At 46.2% G+C, this 19,299-nt stretch overlaps 1 protein-coding gene across 2 annotated transcripts in view; it reads right to left on the bottom strand.

The window, feature by feature from the left end:
• Window positions 1–19,299, bottom strand: part of WDFY4 (WDFY family member 4) — a 240,142-nt gene that overhangs the window by 130,735 nt on the left and 90,108 nt on the right. Inside the window, exons 21-31 of one of the 2 annotated variants that reach the window (XM_034776723.1) lie at window positions 19,099–19,250; window positions 15,791–15,902; window positions 14,822–15,012; window positions 12,726–12,878; window positions 10,475–10,548; window positions 9,019–9,180; window positions 7,378–7,469; window positions 6,006–6,105; window positions 3,734–3,939; window positions 1,707–1,876; window positions 433–558 (exon numbers count right to left, since the gene is read on the bottom strand). In XM_034776723.1, the coding sequence (XP_034632614.1) occupies window positions 433–558; window positions 1,707–1,876; window positions 3,734–3,939; window positions 6,006–6,105; window positions 7,378–7,469; window positions 9,019–9,180; window positions 10,475–10,548; window positions 12,726–12,878; window positions 14,822–15,012; window positions 15,791–15,902; window positions 19,099–19,250 (1,538 nt within the window). Of the gene's footprint in view, window positions 1–432; window positions 559–1,706; window positions 1,877–3,733; window positions 3,940–6,005; window positions 6,106–7,377; window positions 7,470–9,018; window positions 9,181–10,474; window positions 10,549–12,725; window positions 12,879–14,821; window positions 15,013–15,790; window positions 15,903–19,098; window positions 19,251–19,299 lie in introns of those variants that run through there. The other variant, XR_004646538.1, reaches the window with a different exon arrangement.

Below are 19,299 nucleotides of genomic sequence, written 5' to 3'. Positions count from 1 at the left end.
TCTCAGCAGTCCCCAAAGATCTGAGTGGCCTCGGCTTGGCCAGAGCTGGAGAAGTCACGAACGGATTGCTCCAGCGGCCACAGGGAGCAGCTGCTTAGATCCACACATTCCTCTCCTGAGCCTGAACACAGCTCTAACCACAGAGCTGGGGCTTTCTCCACTCAGAATGGGCAGGGGCTGGGGCCCAGAAGCGCACTGGGAGGGGCCAGGATCCAGCCCCCAACTCTCAGATCCTGGCCATAAGCACAGACGGGGTCTCTCTGAAGCCCCCTCCTCCCAGCAATGATAACACAGCCAGGTCAGTACCTGGCAGCCATCAGCTCCCTACCCACCACTGTGCTGTCACCCCTTGGGGAGGGAATGGGCTGCCTCAAGCAGAACTCTCCACCACTCCCTCTGCGGGGCCCTGCACGCACACAGCTAGCCGCTCACCTTGTTCACTGTGGCCTTAACCATCTCCAGCAGCAGGGCCACTGCCTCTGTGCACAGCCCAGCTTTAAGGACGTCCTCCGTATGGTGGTTCTGCAGGAGCCACTGCAGCATGGAGTCCAGATCTGCCTGAAGGGAGGGAGAGACATTTGTGGAGGAGGCTGCTGACAGGGGCATGGCTGCACCTTTCACTACTTTTGGAGCAATCTAGAGCGATGGGTGAAACCTCCAGGAGGATCCACATCCAGCTGCATCGGCCACAAGGACAGTAGAACCTCACAATTACGGACACTTCAGGAATGGAGGTTGTCCGTAACTCTGAAATGGTCCGTAACTATGAACAAGACATTGCAGACTTCAGCCACAGGGAAGTTGGAGCTGCAGCTGCAGGGATCAGGGATGGGGCTTCTGACCCTAGGGGCCATCACGGCTCCCGGAAGGGGGCTCAGGGCTTCTGTCCCCTGGGAGCATCAGGGCTCAGGGGTTTAGACCTGGGGGGAATGCTGGGACTTGGGGTTTCAGCCCCGCGGCTCCATTCTGGCTTCAGGCCTGAAGGGGGTGCTGGTTATCAGGGCTTCAGCCCTGAGGCTCCATTCCCAGTTTTAGCCAGGGGGAGCACTAGGGCTTGGGGCTTTAGCTACGGGGGGGTGGGGTGGGGCGCGCTGGGGCTGAAACTGGCAGTCCCCCCGTAGCTAAAGCCCCGATCCCTGACGCCCCCTGTGGGACTGAAACTGAGAGCAGAGCCGTGGGGCTGAAGCCCCAATCCTCAGTTCCCCCCTCCACCCCTGGCTGAAACTGAGAGCAGAGCACTGGCACTTCCCCCAGTCTAAAGCCCTGAGTCCTAGTGCTCCCGAAGGTCAGAAGCCCTGAGTCCCCCCGCCGCCAGGAGTCCTGACCCACACACACACACCATGCGGCTGCAGCCCCAGTTCCCCAGTGGCTGAAGCCCCGAGGCAGAACAGTATTTGCCTTTATTTTTTTTGTGTGTCTGCATTGCTGCCTGATTGAGGACTTCCGGGTCCACATGGTGTTCGGTTGACTGGTAAGTCTGTAACTCTGGTGTTCATATCTTTGAGGTTCTCCTGTAGCTCCAACCACCACAAGCTTCCCCTAGCCTGGATGCTTGTGTTGCCTAGGGCAGACGTTGCTGGGCTGCCTCTCCCTTTGGAGCCATTACAGAGAAGCAGCTTAGGAATCCCAGGGAGCAAAGCAGGGTCCCCTAGCCAAGGTGCAAACTCTCATTCACACACACACACCGGTCTTTGCGGGGGCCTTACCTTGGAGGCTTCTGGTGGTTCACACTGTGGGGTGCCCAGGAACAGCCCTGAGACCAGCAGGTAGATCTCAGGGAGGTGAATGTGATTAATCAGACATGCTTGCAGCACCGTGAGCCCGAAAACCAGGTAGGGGTCATGGTTAGGCATCAGAGGCCCACTTTTCAAATTGTCTAAAAGCAGAGGAAGAAAACATGCTTTGAATGGCACAGTTTCCATCCTGCATTAGGTGCAGTGGAGAGGGATGGCTGACTGACAATGACCAGCAACTCTCTGGGGCCTAAACCATCCTACTGTTCTCTCGGCAACAACCCCAGCCGTTAGAAGAATTTCTCTGACATTAGCGAAATAGAAAACCACCCTCCATTCTCATTCACATGGTGTGAAGTTCTCTTGTACACTCTGTGATGTTGCACACCATAATGCTTTATGGAAATATGCTTATGAATGTATATATGACATAACTGGAATATGTTTTATGCTACATATGCCATGTAACATATCTCTGCAAAGGTTATGATCTACTGAATATATTCATCCTATTTGTATGCATGTATCATTTTTGTATTCGAAGTTATGAATATTGGCTGTGTACTTGTTTGATTTTAAGTAGCCTTAGTAAGGCATTTGGTCAGCTTCTTAAGAAAGGAATTTGCAAGTTAAGTGCCCAATCAAGAAACACTTAACAGACAATGGAACCTTGGAAGATTCCAATCCACATAAGAAGTCTACCTGGGGACATTCAAGGTAGCATGTAAGCAATGGCTGCCACTTGTAAGGAACTGAGTCATGCATGGACATGTGACTTGCCCATGTGACTCCAAAACTCCATCTTGGAACTGGATTTTGCATAGGAGAGGTGAAGGGGTCTCCACCCACAAAAGAAAGTCTATTTAAGCCTCTGGGAGACCCCTCCATTTTGCCTTCAGCTGGCTCAAGAGATAGCCTCTTCACTCCCAAAGGATACCTGAAAGAAACTGGAACAAAGGACAGTAACCAGAGGGGTGTGAGTGATTGCTGGACCCAGACTAGAAGGAGGCTAGTCTGTAAAAGAAGGTTACTGTAACATCTCTGAGGGTGAGATTTTATCTGTAATCACTTTCTTACTATATTAGGTTTAGACTTGCAAATTTTATTTTATTTTGCTTTGTAATTCACTTTGTTCTGTCTGTTATTACTTGGAACCACTTAAATCCTACTTTTTGCATTTAATAAAATCACTTTTTATTTATTAATTAACCCAGAGTAAGTATTAATACCTGGGGGAGGGGGGGGCAAACAGCTGTGCATCTCTCTCTATCAGTGTTACAGAGGGCGAACAATTTATGAGTTTACCCTGTATAAGCTTTATTCAGGGTAAAACGGATTTATTTGGGGTTTGGACCCCATTGGAAACTGGGCATCTGGGTGTTGGAGACAGGAACACTTCTTAAGCGGTTTTCAATTTAGCCTGCAGCTTTTGAGGGACATGGTTCAGACCTGGGGCTGTGTTTGTAGCAGGCAAGCATGTCTGGCACAACCAGGCAGGGTTCTGAAGTCCCAAGCTGCCAGGGAAAACGGGTTTAGGGGTAGTCTCAGCACACCAGTTGGCAGTACTAAGGGGGTTTCTGTGATCCAACCTGTCATACACTCCCCCATCCAGACTGGGGGAGTGAGCAGAACAGGGTTGGAGCAAATCTCAGAGGGACTAGAAGGTGGTGACTGACCAACTCACAGACATACAGACCAGTTAGTCTGACCTCCTGCACAGACCAGACCACACAATCTCCTCACCCAGTGATTTCTGGTCTGGAATCCCCAGCCTGCAGTATGATGGAGAAGGCATCTCCCAGCCCAGCAGTAGGAGATCATCCTGCTGCTTGGCCCATACTAAGCTCACATTGAAGTCAATGGGAGATTTGCTATTTTATGCAACTGGAGCTGGACTGGGAGCCCTAGCTGATTGCTTCTGCACCAGGGTCAACATAGTTTTCATGAAACTTTCCCTGGAAGAGGTTATTCTGGGAGCGAGTCTCATATCTGGGACATACCCATTAGAATATCCAGCCCTGTGGAGCTGTTTGACACCCAGCGCCCGGCCACCACCCCCTCCTTGAACTTCCTCAGCAGTGTGGGATTGTGGAGGAAGTGCAGCAGCAGTTTGACCCCCATCACGACGGTGCTTGGGTGCAGATGGCGTTGTGTGAACAAGAGGAACCAGTCAGGCCCCAGCGCCAGGAATGTCTCCTCTTGAGCCCTGGGAGAAACACAGCATGAGAAGTATACATGTTAAAGACACAGGGGAAGACTTGACCTAGGAGCCTACATCACAATGGAGAGTTTATTCTCCTATATCATTTAGGCCCTTACTCTGAAGAGTATTTAGGTGCCTAACTCCCATACCGTTGAGGATCTTTGCAATGACTTAGGCCCCTAAATCACTTAGGCTCTGGATATCGTGCTCACAATCCGGTGCTGAGGAGATTCATTAGCTTGTTTGTCCACATAGTTTGAGCCATCTAATCCCTATCAATCCCAATTTAATTTATTCCCAGACAAACTACATCAAGATGGAGTCACAGTTAAGATCAACATCTCAATAATTCAGGATAAAGCACATGACAGGGATGTTGTAATTATCCCAACTCAACTGTTATAAACCCAGGAAATTCAGAATTAAAGTTTAAACTTGAAAGAAATCCCAACATGCTAACGTATACAAATGTGCACTTAAGGCACCCAAGCAACCTTAACTGTGCCGTGTAGTGATGCAATAACTATGTGATTAGGATTAAGATATTTTAGTATTTGTAATCCCAATTAGATGAAACCGCTTTTTAAAGACACATCAGATTTCTTTTCCCCTCACAGAATAGATAAGGAAACCGTGATCTCTCTGATCCCACTGTTTGGCAACTGTAGAGAAAATGTTGTCTATTTAATGGATATCACTCTAAACCTCAGATACCTCACTGGAAAAACAAACAAACTTTGAACCCAAACCTGACACATTCTGCCTCTCTCTCATTGACTAATGACACTCATAAATGCTAACCGGGTGTTGAGCGCTGGTCAAACACAGAGAGAGAGGGAACCTCGAAGGAGCCACGGTCCCTCCTCCGCCCACTCCATCCTCAAATGCAGGAGTCTCAAACTCAAATTACCACGAGGGCCACATGAGGACTAGTACATTGGCCCGAGGGCCGCATCACTGAAACCTTTTCATACAATGATACAAAAGTATAGTCAAAAATGAAAAAAAGTGAGCTAAGTGAGACCTGTGGGGTCCTGCTGAACATATCACGGCTCGCCTGCCCCATCAGCTACTCTAGAGGCACCAAGAGGGATTTGATCTGAAAGGGAAAATGGAGAGCCTAGGCAAGACACTTGGCTCTCACCTCCTGAGTCTAGGATTTAAAGCTAAACTGATGTTACATGATATGAGTTTGCTGGTCTCAGCTTAGGCTCTGGTCGTCAAGTCTTGTGACTCCTGTCTGTTGATTTAAAGGTGGTCTAGGGCTCTGGGCCCAGAGGTATGGCAACATGTGCAGGATGTAGTCCTTGAGACTCCCCCAGCTCTGAGCACCTGGGCTGGGGTTAAAGGCAAAGAGGACATGAGCTTCCACAAGGTGATGTTCTGGTGTAACCGTTCCTGTGGGGGAAGAGCCTCCTAGTTCATGTACACAAAAGAATGAAAATGCTGAAGGGATAGGCAGCAGCCAGCTGCAATTTATAGGCAGAGAGCATGTGCACCGTGTGAGCACATCTTGTAACAGGAGGCAGGAGGTGCTGTCCTGAGAGCATGGAGGATAGATGCACATTGATCTGATTCAAGTAAACAAAACCATCCAACCCCCACCCTGAAGAGAACTTCCCAGCCAAATCACTCATCCCACAGTGCTGCAAACCTTCCACCTTCTGCAGACAGCAGCCAAAGCAGAATGCCGAACCACCTCACTCAAATGACAAAACACGCCCCCTCCCTACCCCTATTCCAACCCCTTTCCCAAATTCCCACCCTGGCCCCGCCTCCTCCCCTGAGCGTGCCACATTCCTGCTCCTCCCCCTCCCTCCTGGAGCATGCAAACAGCTGTTTGGCAGCGGCTGGGCAGGAAGCACTGGGAGGTAGGGGGAGGAGCAGGGACGTGGCGCACTCGGGGGGGGGGGAGGAGGAGAGCTGGAGGAGGAGGGGAGCTTGGCTGCTGGTGGGTTCAGAGCACCCACTAATTTTTCCCCGTGGGTGCTCCAGCCCTGGAGCACCCACAGAGTCGGTGCCTATGCGACCCGCATGTTTGAGACCCCTGCTCAAATAGTTCTACTTACTCAGAGGACAGATGAAGTTTGTCTGAACACATTACATCTAACAGCATCTTCAGTAACTGGTTTCGGAGCCAGATTGTCTTCCCAGATGTTTGGCTTAAGGCTACAAAAATCAGAAGGAAATAAAAAGTAAAGAGGAGACAAAACACGTGTTTCCAGCACTTTGATGAACAGCCTTGTTTGTAGCCAATACACATATAATTGGTTGTTAACTGGGTGGAGTGAAGTAGGTGCGAACATTTGGAAGTGGGGATCCTGTCACTGTAAGCACTAGTCATTTCTGAGTTCTGTTCCCAAAGCCCTATCATGGACAAAATGCTGGATAATGAATAATCTGCAGGGAACAATTCTAGACTGGGTGGAAGAGAAGGCTGGAATGGATGACTACAGAGGTGTTTTTCCACCTCTAAACTCTGTGCATTGGCACTCAGGCTACCAGTGTCTCCATAAAGTATTCTGTTTAGGGTGACCAGATGGGATGAAGAAAATATTGGGACACGTTGAGAGGGGGGAGTCCCACCTGTGGAGCAAAAAAAAAAAAAAAAAACAGGAATGCAAAATATTGGGACAAATTGCGTCCCGACCAGACATCGGTCGGGATGCGGGACAAACGCCTAAATATCAGGACAGTCTGGGACGTCTGGTCACCCTAATTCTGTTGCTTGGATGTGTTGTATCCAATAGGATCTCCACTGGGACCACTAATAGGACGAAAGTAACAGGAAGTCGAGGTGGCTGGCTCTCCCAGCAGTCAAGTCAGACACAAATAGGGTAGACATTTAAAAGATGCATGGTTCCTTGCACTGGAGAATGCACTTGCCCTTGAGAATGCACCTTCACCCACATGGGACTCCAGCACAATGCAAAAACTATAGCGGGCCAAGAGCAACAACCACATTTCCATGGAATCCTGGGCGGGAATTTTCATCCTTTCATTCCATTGTTTTTAACCCACAAATATTGATCTCTGTGAAATTTCAACCAAATGGACATTTCTCTCCCTGGAGACTTGTGAAAACCAGCACTTGAGGGGCTTTTGGTGCAGTGACCAAGTTCTGCCAACCTAACTGCAGGAGAGATATCTGAGAGGGGAAAGCATAACTAAGCACGTCACCTGGCTTTAGAACAGACCTTCCCAGACATGACTGTTCTCTGTCTCTTTACTACCCCCTGTGCTGTTCAGAGTAGGGCCCTGACCCAGCAAAGCAATTCATTTTGGACACACGAGTAGTTCTGCAGCATATCCCGAGGTCTGCCCTTCCTGCACTCCTTCCCCCCGTCCCCACCCTGAGCACAGCCCTAATGCATTTAGGACCTGCCAGGGGGATGAGGGGCAGCATCTATCAGAATTCACTTACCAAAGGGATCTCCTTACCTTCTCCTGGCAGATCAGAGATCCCATCCAGGCATATCTGACTTTCATCCACAGAAGAGGGCTTTAAAGTGTAAACAAGGAACAATCCAATCCTTTCAGAGAAAGAGGAAACCATTTTTGGTTAGCAGCATTGCCGACTATCACTATTATACTGTGAGTCTCTTGATAGTTGTTGCTTTTCTTAAAGCTTCAGCTCCTGGAGTCATGGGATTATGTGAGAATCTCGGCTTTCATTAATAGAGTATGTTTCTAGCCCTTGTGGAGAAAAGCTTGAAAATGTGACCCCCTAATGACTCAAAAATAGAAGGCAAATAAAAAGGATCCCCCCCTTTTAAAATAAAATTCATGATTTTAAAGTCAGTTTTGTGATTTTGGGGGCCTGATTTATGATTTTTGAACCACTGGATTTGATAATATTGGGTTAGCAATGCTGCTTGTGCCATGTGTCCGTGTCCCCTTGGGAGCTCCCCTCATAGTGTTTCTGAGCGACACCTCACTGGCTTCCAGGCATGCAACACCCAGCATGGAATCTCTAGCAGCCTGACAGGAAGCAGCTGTGGCAACCCCTTTTCACTTATGAAATGCCTGAATTCCATTTTCCAGTTCTCATCATAAATGGATGACTGTTACACATGCACAAAGCAAGTGAGTGCAGTGCCATCATCTGATTCTGAGTGTTGTTCCCTACAGACTAAAATACCACACTACAGGAACACTCCAGACACTACAACGTACTATAGCATTCCCCAGGTTCGGGACAGTACAGGTCCCCTGTTTTTTAACAATGCTCAGGGCCTGCTGCACTAGCCACTTTCCTGGAGGCTGTGAGACAGGAGCTGTCCTTATTTGCTCGCACTGCACAGTACCATGCAGATTGCCAGATCCAAACAATTAACAATAAATAAAACTTAGTAAGTTGCTGTCCCCCTCATCTTTAATAAAGAAAGAGGCTACCCACGGAGACTGCAGGTCCCAGCATGCAATGGTGCATCTGGACCAGAGCGATTTCATTAAAATCAAGATGGAGCTTTGAATGTTGGCCTGTGTCATCTCGGTGGCCCGCACCCCTATGCGTGAGGGTTGTGGACAGCACCGGATAGGTCTCAGCTGGCCCACAAGACAGAGGCTGACCAGTCTGGGCATGGGCTATCAAATACTGCAGCATTGTGTTTCAAGCAGCTCTTTCCTCAGACAGCAATCAAGGGTTGGAATTCTCTTCTCCAGAAGATCCTGGCAAAGGCAGTCTCCACAAGATTCAAGAATAAAATGGCCAATTGGACACCATCCAAGCAATGGGATCAGACACCCATCAGCCTGGGACCAGTCTGCAGTAATCTTACCTACCTTGAGTAGGTCGTCCAACTGAGGTCTATGGGGCTACCTGTGCTATATTCACTGTAAGGGTCACAACTTAGCCGGGGTGATTCTCACTCACTTGAACGGGGCTGAATTAAATGCTGAATTGGCTGTCAGGGTTGTTTTCCCCTATGATTGCTTGGCAGGGATCTACAGGGATTCTGTCTTTGTCCAGAGCACAAAGCAGGGCTGGATGAGGCGGGTGTGATCACACAATAGGATTCCTATGCTTGTAGGGGGACTGCTCACTTATGAGCTGAGAAAATACCACAAGGTCGGGGTTACCTAAGAATGTCTTTGGTGTTGAAATAGCCCTGCAGCAGGTGGGAGAAGATGGTACAGATAGTGGTGACTCGTGAGCAGCTGATCTCGACGTCGTTGAGGAGGAAAACTAGTTTGGGCACCATTTGCATCTGGTAGGCGACTTTGGCATTCCGACATCCATCTCTGCGTCAAAGCAAGAGGAACGTTAAAAGCCTTTACTGGAAAAAGCCAATTCTGCCGAGTTTCTGCTAAAAGGGTTCTGCGCTCACTCTTTGTACCACGGACTTCTGACGTTGCCTTGGCAACCGATCAAAACTCTGTCAGACAAATTGAATATGTGTCGGAGATGGGGATCTGAAGCCTTCTCAGTGTGTTCCTCCCCCCGGTCTTTCCCCGGAAACGGACGCCTTTCAGTGAGTTCAAACAAAACAAAGTTATTGACTTGGAAAGCCATGAATTGGTGGAAATAAATGCTGTTCTTGTAAAACTCAGCAAGGGACATCAGACGGGATCGTGCATGGCTTTTCAGTGCCAACAGAATGGAATCTACAGGCCACATTGAGGCAGACGGTCTGTCTCACCCTGTGTCTCCAAATATATTTAACTCTATCGTAGAGCTGGTCGGGAAATTATTCTTTCTTCTGCGCAAATTTGGGATGGGGAAGTTGTTAAAAATCTCAACATTATTTGGTCTAAATTTCAGTTTTAAACCTGAAATCTTTCATCAAAAAAGATTTTTGTGGCGTGAGGGGGAGAACTTTCACCTTTGATTAAATTAAAATGTTTTGACTAAAAGTTTTTTATGGCAAAGATGTTTTCAACCAGCTTCATTATTTTTAAAAAATCAAATGAATAAATAGACATCTGGCTTTCTATTAGGAGTTGTCTGCAGTGTGCCCAGCATACTTCGGGCACTGAATAAATAACCAATGAAAAATAATAAGCCATCTTCTCCCTCTAAAAGTTGGATATGAAGTATTCTGACATTAAATTTATCTGCCTTTGAGGGCATTGTCATCCCGAGATTTGCACTGCAGAATAGTGACTGCTCCAACCAGTCCTTACAGATGTCATTCTCCAGAGCAGTTGTGTGCATAGAGCTAAACTGAATTACCAAACTCAGTCATCTGGACTTGTTTCTATTGAACACATGAAAAACTTCCGATCTAGTCTAACCAGGCAAGATGACCTTTCTTTCTCTAAGTGCTATGGGTCTCAAGTACTCTGCTGGTGTAACCTCACTAAAGTCAATGCAATGTCTTCAGCCAGGAATTTGGTCCTATGATTCTACGACATGGCCAACAGAACCAGTAAATGAAAGCTTGGATTTTCACAGGGCTCTAGAAAAGCTAGTTGCCTGCCATCTTCCATGGATTTTCAATGGGATCTGGGCACATAACTCTTTTAGAGACATTCAAAAATCCCAGCCTAAGCTTATTAGTTTATCCCATCTCTGCCATAGATGCCCACTATGTACCTTGAGGGCTGCAGGATCTCCACAAGATGTGAAAACAGGGCAAGGTCGAGATTTTCTGGTGCATTTGACCAAAGCTGAAAGACAAATGAAACCAGAGATTTCACAGCTTCTTGAGTTCAGCTCCTTTTTCTCTACTGACTTGAGATGAAATAAGTTTTTAAAAAATCAAATGTGTTTCTGCAGCACATGCCTTCATCCCGAGATCTTAAAGTGCTTTACAAACATTAGTGAGGCCTCATAACATCCACATGAGGTAACAGAGCGTGTCTATTACTGATGGGGAAACTGAGGCATGGTGCTATTTGCCTACAGTGAGTCAGTGGCAGAGGAGGAGAACAGAACCCAGGAGTCCTGGTTCCCACTTTTTCTGCTCTAACATCCCCACTAAATCCATTTGGTTTAAAAACAAATCAGAAAATATGCAACACACACAGTCTAGTATGAGCCAATAATGCCTGGAGGAAGTGTGGCCCAGTGTAAAGCACACTGGCCTGGACTGAGTAGATTTGGGTTCTGACTCTGTCACTGATCTGCCATATAAATGTGGGTGAGCGGTGCCTCAGTTTTCCCATCTGTAAAATGGGGACAACAATACTTCCCTTTGTAAAGTGTTGTGGATGAAATGTGCTGTATAAAATATAAGTATTATTATACCATGTAAAAGCACATGGATTAAGCTATGTTGGAAAAAAAAAAACAAATACACCATAGAGTACATTTTTAAGTGAACTCACAATGACATTTTTCAATTTGCATCAAGTGTTTCTTGGATTTAGGAGAAAAGGAGTAAAATAAAGCACAAAAAATGAGTATTTCAGAAATATGGAAATACAGAAATGATTGTGGAGAGAAAATATATCCAATTGCACAGTGCACAAAAGCAGGCAAGCTGCAGTTTACACCCAGAGAATGAGCTTCCATAATTGCTCTGACTGACATCCCCTAGAGAGATCTGCCATGAATCTCTGAAACACATACTTGTGCAGCCCTGACTAGGGACTTTTGCAGAAACTGAGATCATGTAGCGTGAGCAGAGTAACACCAGAGTGCAGGTGCTTTAGAAGAGAGCTAAAGAACAACTCTGGAGGCCCTATAAAGATCCTCCTACCACATAGCCTTGTCCAAGAACTCTACAGATTCAGCTCAGAGGCATGTGGACTGCAGCAGGACTGCGGGAGCTGGCCTGGTTAATGCTCACAGATGCAGAAGTTTCCCCCTTTGCAGGGGTTTTCTGTGGTCAGAGTTCTCGGTCAGAGTGCAGGACAAGGTGGGTTTATTCAATGAGACTTTTTGTGACAGGTCCAGTAGAGCTGAAACCCTTTGCAGGGGAGCCATCTTTTCCAAAGAACAATTCCACACTAAGTGGAGGCCTAAGTGTAGCCTGAGCCTGAATTGCAGGGCACACATGGTAACACACTCAGCCAATCTGGGACTTTCACCTTTTTCTCCCAGGGGAAGTGCCTGAGGAGCCATCCCTGGAGACATATAAACAAGGCTGGACAAAGCACTGGAAAACAGATTGCAGGCACCAATCCTGTTTTGGTCCAGTAGGTGAAGAGGGGTGGGAATGGAGGGGATGAACTAATAGGTCTCTCCCATCACTAATTTCTATGAAACTGGATTCACCCCATGTGAGTGCATGATAGAAGAAATTCACCCCACTGTCAAGATCCCAAAGCAGGGCCCATCCAGCACATAAGCCCCACTTATGGACCCAATCCAGGGTGGTGCTGACAGCACCACCCAGCAGATGCTCATTTACTCACAGAATGCATCCCTAAGCCCTGATTTCAGTGGTGTATAGAGCTTTGTATGGGCCCTCTGCCTTGGGGGGAATTTCACCCTACAGGCAGGTTCCATGCTTCAGAGTAGGTGACAATCTCTCAGATCAGGGTACTTGGACAAATGACGATGGGGTGGCAACACCAACAGGACAAGCAATTAATCTCCAGCCCATCTCAAATTACAAACATACTATTCTGGATCTGCTGGCTGGAGCGAGACATAAAAATAACTTACTCTCCTTGGGGGACTCTAGGGACAGACCCAAACTGCACCGGAATCCAGACTTCAAACACCCCATCTCTGGAAGGTACTTATATGCAGGGTTTTAATTCAGACCCACGCTGGATAAGTTGCAGCCTTCTCATCAGATACACCAGTTCAGAAGGTGCTGCCACAGAACTAAGTTTATACTCTAGAGCCTCCTTTAATATAGTTAAGGGAACTCATACAATATTAGTAGCTTTACCTCAAAGTTACTGAGAACATATTGGAATGCACCATAGTTCTTTATAGTCGAGGATTCCAAGCCCAGCTCTGCCGTGCCTGCTATGGAGAGCACCAGCTGTAAAATCCTGTTGTTTAGCAGTTTTGTCTTCCTCTTTAGTAGGTACGCCAGGAGCTGAAAAGAGTTATTGTGCATTCATTGAGCCCAAAAGCTGTAGAGAGCACAGTAGAAAATACAATCTGCCTCACTGACCTTATAACATATTATGCAGTGTTATTACTAAATAAGACACGCACAGCACACTCCAGACACAGTATTCATACATGTATGTGTATTATTCATACATGCGGCATACACTGTGCATAAGACTGAAGCTTCAAGCAGTGAGTGAAGTTTTTAATATACATTGAAAATGTGCAAAAAGAACAGGAGTACTTGTGGCACCTTAGAGACCAACAAATCTATTAGAGCATAAGCTTTCGTGGACTACAGCCCACGAAAATGTGGGAGGTTGTAATTGGCAAGCTGGTTTTCAGGAGGAATTTGACAGCAGAGCAGGAGGTTTTTTGGATAAGAAGCAGCAGGAAGGAGTGAAACACATGTAAACTCATGCTGCAGGAAAGTTACCAAGAACAACATGTGAATACACATGGAGAACTCACTGCACTTACTCATGTTATTAGTTGTTTGTGAGAAGAGCAGATCAAAAAATTCAAATTTCAACTTTTTTTAAATGAGAAACAGGGACATGTTTCGGTGAAAATTTTCTTGTTTTTCAACCGGGTCTAGTCGTGAGTGTTTGAGTGATCACTGCTGTATCTGGAAAGTGTTCAAGAAGCTCCCAAGTTTCACAAAAGTTAGAAGGAAGGATTATTCACCCAGAAATATGCACCAGAAAGTGTGTACGTGGGTAATTCACCATTGATTAGTCTCCCATTTAGAAAGCTTCAGCAATCCAATGAGAGAGCAAAAAGAATTCCATGTGACACAGGTAACCAATCACGTAGACTGAACAACATATAGCAAAAAGTCAAGACTCCAAAGTCTGACATTTATTTTCACAAACTGGCGAACACTTACAAATAATGAAGACAATCACAGGAATTGGGATCAGATGGGAAAAATGGGCTAAATCCATCAGCTCATTCATTCACAATGAATAATTCAGCCAGCTCTAACATTCATTCAAACACTGCAGTGTGTGTTTCCAGATCCAGGGGGCCTCTCTGTTGCTCTTTTAAAGATACCTTCTATGAGCAGTATGACTAATTTTTTAGTGAGATCTCTCTTTAGCCTTGGTGACACCAATCATTTCACTTACCCAATGACACACTTCACTGAAACTGCAGACTTGCACCTGATTTCCACCCCAAACTACTATAGAATATAGATCTTCTTCTTCCACAAGCTGGGCCCCAAGTTCATTCAAAACTCTGGGAGCCAACCCTACTTTCAAGGTTGCACAGTACCAAAAGCTGAGTTTGGGGCAGATCGAATGATACATTCTGAGATGCAGACTACATTTTTGCCTCAGCCCAGTTCCTAGCAGACAAAAGACCCTCCACCATTATCACTAACCGTCCCAATTAGTGGCAGGCTCAGCAGAGAGAAGTCAAGGACTGCATAGGCCATGGGGAAGGAACAGAGCTCTTGCCCTAAAAGCAGTTTTCCAGATTAGGGTTGAAGTATGCTGGCAGAGGGCAAAAATATGTGGGGGGAGTTTGCACAGCTGCTGCCTCTGCATTACCTGCTCTGTGGCTAAGGTCTTAATACAATGGCCAGTGTGACACCTTCCATTATCGTAACAAGTAAGTGAAGACGCTGTGAATCTTGTGAAGACTGTGAGTCTAATTGGCTGTATCTGGGAGCGACCCCTGCCTGGCTGCTTTCACCAGCAGCAGCTGAGCTGTGACGGAGATGATGGGCACAGGATTTAGAGCTCAGTCTTGCAGGCCTTACTCTCAGGCTTTCCCTGGAACTAACTTTAAGGGCTGTAGGCCTTTAATGCCTCACTTCCATTGGCTGCAATGGCCTTTGGGCCTGGCCCTCAGAGAAGTAGAGAACACATAATGCAAGTGAGGTGAACAGCACCTGGAACAAGAAGGGCTCGTTCTCACCTGGTATCCGCCAATGTGGCTCATCAGCTTCTCACTCATGGGGCTGCGGTTCAGGACGGAGTTCAGGACTTTGACTGCAGCATACATTGCATGGTCATCCTGGGCCATGGCAATGAGGCCTAGCAGAATGGCTGGGCCCCCAATAAAGTTCAGGCTGTTGGCTGCTGGGCAAGACTGGAACACTCGTACCCCTGGGGAGAGACCAACAGTTACTGTTCCATGAACCGACATGGAACAAATCTAGAGCTGGACATTAATGGGCACATGACTGCAATACAACAGCGACACCCTGTTACCATGCTGCGTCTCTGGGCAGGGGAGAACTTTCATCCTGAGAGTGGACTGCAGTAAATCTCTGAATTCTGCTGCATCTGAAAGGGAGGGTGGTGCATTTGCTTTAACAGCCCAACCTAGAGAGAGATGGGTCTGAGCAGCAATGCCTAAATCTGGATCAGAACTCCAGAGAAAGCCAATCTGCAATGTTAGTCCTGGCCATTATTGTCAGGGTAGGGGCCAGCCATGAAGCTGAGTTCTAGATCTGAATCTCTCTCAAGTTCAAGGTTATTCTGAGCCAGGGTTTTGGTTTGGGCTCATCTCTAAGAAAACCTACAGCATAAGAGAAATGAAACTGCAAGAGGAAAAGGTAGAAATGCCATTAACTGATTGAGTCTGGCAAAAGGGCTCATTATTCTACAGCATGTGACCGTGACATTATTCCCAATGACACCTATGAGACTTTGGAGCCACATCCATTACATATATCTGAACAAGATCACTACCAAACACCTTGAAGCTTAAGGCATTAGAGGCAAGTTATCCCCTCAGATACATGTACATGCCGGGGTCCCATTGATTACAATGGGAGTCCTAGGTACACATTCCAGGACAGAACATATAAACGTCTGAAGATCCAGTCTGACTAGCCCCAGCTCTCATGCTCTACTTTTCCATTCCCCAATTTGTACTTACCAAATTGGCCCACAGCCACCGATCCAATAGTTCGTAAGGGACCAGAGAGGTGTCCAGCAATGTTTCTAGCCAGGAAAACTGGTGTTGAACTATCACGAGAGGTGATCCCCATCTAAAATAGACCAAAAAGACCTTATAGGAAACATTGTTGGAGGTTAAATTGGGGGTGGGGGAGCAGAGGAGGAAGCAAGGAATCAGGGATTATATATGTTTGGGATTATTTTAGTATTTTTAGACTACGATAGAACATTTCATGTACAAAGATAAACTGTTGCTCAAAATGGATAACACAAGGGGATTCAAAGTCAGAACTGCTCGTCCAGCCCAAATATCTCCTCCAGCTCTGCCACACATGCCCCTTACTGTTCCTATTGTGGGTACTGCAGGGACTCCGGTACTGGCAGGGACTCAGAACAGCAATGCAGATAGCCTATAGTACACGCTTCAAACCCCAGGGACAGCTGAGTGAAATGAGGCACCCACTGAGGGAGTGCACTCCCCCTTCCAGGGCCAGCCAGGCGCTCACAATCAGACCTGCCTGGGTATGATCAAGGAGGTCCCTGCCCCACTGAAACAGGAAAGGCAGCTGAGCAGCAAGGGGAGGACTAGAGGCCATCCAGCTCACAGGGACTAGTCAGACCAGGCTCAGAGACTTTGCTGGAGGATGTCGAGTTGAGGTGTTTGTAAACCTGACTGCTGAGGAGTAAGGGCCTCTCGACCTGTTTTACAAATGTTCCCTCTGTGAGACTTTATTAAAGGGGACATACTCATTTGGATTAGTGGGTTTGGTTTTGTTCCCCTGGCATCCAGGGGCACACTGGCACAGCCCACCCCCTCACACAGCCTTAGGCATGAATAACCCAGCTTCTGTCATTATTTCAAGGCAGGATTTTAACACCACCTGAGCACTGTCAGAGCTCTATCTGTATCTCCCGCTCCAGCTAAAACAAAAACATGGCGAAGATGGAGTTCAGGTCAAGAGTACTTGCCAGTAACTTAAAAGTAAAAAAGCCTTTGGAAATTAGAACTAAGGTACCCAAACATCTATATTGAGCCCAGTGTTGACCCTACTAAGATCCAAAGCCGCTCCCTCTGGATTTAAGAAGCCTGCTGGGAGCAAAATCTGGGAGTGGGAGGAGGAGCCTGGACTAACAGAGAAGGGATGTGCACTCAGGGAAGCTACCTAGGAACCACAGACCTATAGGATGTGGGAGGCTAAGGAGAGCCTGTGGGGTGAGGAGCCCTGTGCACATTGGGCTGAGGATGAGGGAAATCCTGAAGAACTTAGCATATCTGTAGAGCTACAGGAGTCCCCGGGGAGGTTAGTCCACTACTCCCACACTGCTGCCGTGGGCTGCAGCTTCCTCACAATTCACTGCACTCATAGTGGCTCATGGATGTGATGCAGCGCATCCTTCTCCACCATTTCCTGGAGTCTCCACCATTTCCCTTTCCCTTGCCTTTGGAACAAAGAGGTTCTCCTGGTGGAAGACACCACCACATCTAACCCCCTATGCATGCAATGGTTCTGCTCTGTACCCATTTCTGCAGGCACTGATGGTGGTAAAGGGTGTGTACACATGCAGAGTCTGCTGCCATCTGGCTCCCCTGTGTAGGATACTGCAGATAATACCCCACCTGATGCCTGTGGGTGAGGGGCTTGAAGACTGTCACTGAAGAAATACCGTAATATCTGCACTTCACTACCTCTCATTGGACCCCCCTGGGGGCTAGACTGTGGCTGGATGTTGGGATGGTCAGGTGTCTCAGATGCAGAGGCATGAGCCAATCAAGTGTTTTTTCCTCCTGGCATCACTCCAGAGCAAAGTTAAGGTTGTTAGAGAGCTTTAACTGTGCATCCCTTACTTTGCCATGTCTGCATTTCTTTTAAGAGTAACTTTTATCCTGAACCATGTGAGTTTGTAACACTTCACTTGGGGATAATTACAAAATACCTGTAAAGCTTTTAACCCCTAAGTTAGCGATATACACTCAATTTCAACTCCAGTTTTAACAAAAAAAAAATTTTGTCCAGGAATTTTCTTGTTGTTAAAAAATTTAATAAATGAACACTCAATGAGATACTAAAAGAGAATGCTACCATGTGACAGTTAATGGATCAAAGATTTGTAACAACAGACCTTAAATCATTTAAAAATTACAGTCATATGACGTAACCACCAGGCCATAAACCAACCACTAATTGACTGAGATGAAGAAAAAAAAAGTCTCCTATGGGCAGGTTATTCCATAATTTTGTTTTATGAAAATTTTGCACCTTCCTCGGACACATGTGGTGCTACCGCTGTCCGATATAGGGTACTGGATTAGATGTACCATAGCCTTGATACATTATGGTGATTTTTGTGCTCCCGGTGTTTTTATGATACTAACATTTGGTTTATTGGACAAATGCACAAAGGTGACAACCCCAGTCTGTTGGTTTTTAGATAACATTTTTAATATTGATCTGCTCTAGGAATTATTTGGGGGGAAGATCTATGGCCTGTTATACACGAGGTCAGATTAGATTATCACAAGATGATCCTTTTTAGCCTTGGAATCTATTAATAGACCTAGATGAATTTTTTTCGGCAAACAGAAATTTTGCCAAAAATGCATTTTTCAGGGCTCCAAAACTACTTGGGGTCCAATTTAGTAAATCGTTTCAGCTGAAAAGAATATGACTTTTCAAAAAAAAAGGTCAAAATGGGTTTTTTTGCAGTTTTTAAACAAACCATTTCAACCTTTTATTTTGTCGTGCTATTTTTGACTCATAACAACATTTTACTTAGAAAATGTCCTTTTAAAATGTCAACCATGATTTGAAAATATTATTTCAAATAGACATTTGAAGCATTTCATTTGACCTGGCCAACTTTTTGTTTGTTTGTTTGTTTTTCGTTTAATCAAGAACAGGAAACAATTCCGTTTCCATTTGAAATAAAAGAGGGTTTTTTTATTTTTCGGTTTGACCATCAAACCCCAAAATCAATTGTTCGCTCAGCTCTAGTTGTCAATTACATAGCAGCCTTTGGTGCACATAGTGTTTAAGAAGACAAGTTTCCTCCTGTAATGCAAATTGGTTTGAATCTCCTCCCACTTCCTTCAGTGCAAATCAGGAGTAATTCCGCTGAAATGAATGGATTTATATTAATGTAAATTTGGTGTATATGGGAGGAGACTCAGATCCAGGAATTCAGGGAAAGCACCAGAGTGAGGAAGTTATAACAAAACCAGAGACTTTGCTCCAAGAAAATCTGAATACAAAGGTGCCTGTCTGAAAGCAAAGGAAGAGAGCCTGTGACCTCTTTGGCGATCAGCCGACCGTCCACTTCGTTGTAGCAGCTCTTTATGTCTTGGATGGTGGTGGTGGATGAGCAAATGGCGTTGATCCCAAATGAAATTCTCTCCTCTGCAATCAAGGCTGTGAGCTGAGGCTCTTTGGAGTCATCATTAGCTAAAACAAGAGAGACTTTTAAAAACACGTGAGCAATTTCAGATTCTCG

This window comes from Trachemys scripta, chromosome 7 (genome assembly GCF_013100865.1).
Source record: "Trachemys scripta elegans isolate TJP31775 chromosome 7, CAS_Tse_1.0, whole genome shotgun sequence".
Taxonomy (NCBI): Eukaryota; Metazoa; Chordata; order Testudines; family Emydidae; genus Trachemys; species Trachemys scripta.
The sequence above is the reverse complement of the archived record's forward strand: the minus strand, read 5'-3'. Positions and strand labels throughout refer to the sequence as shown.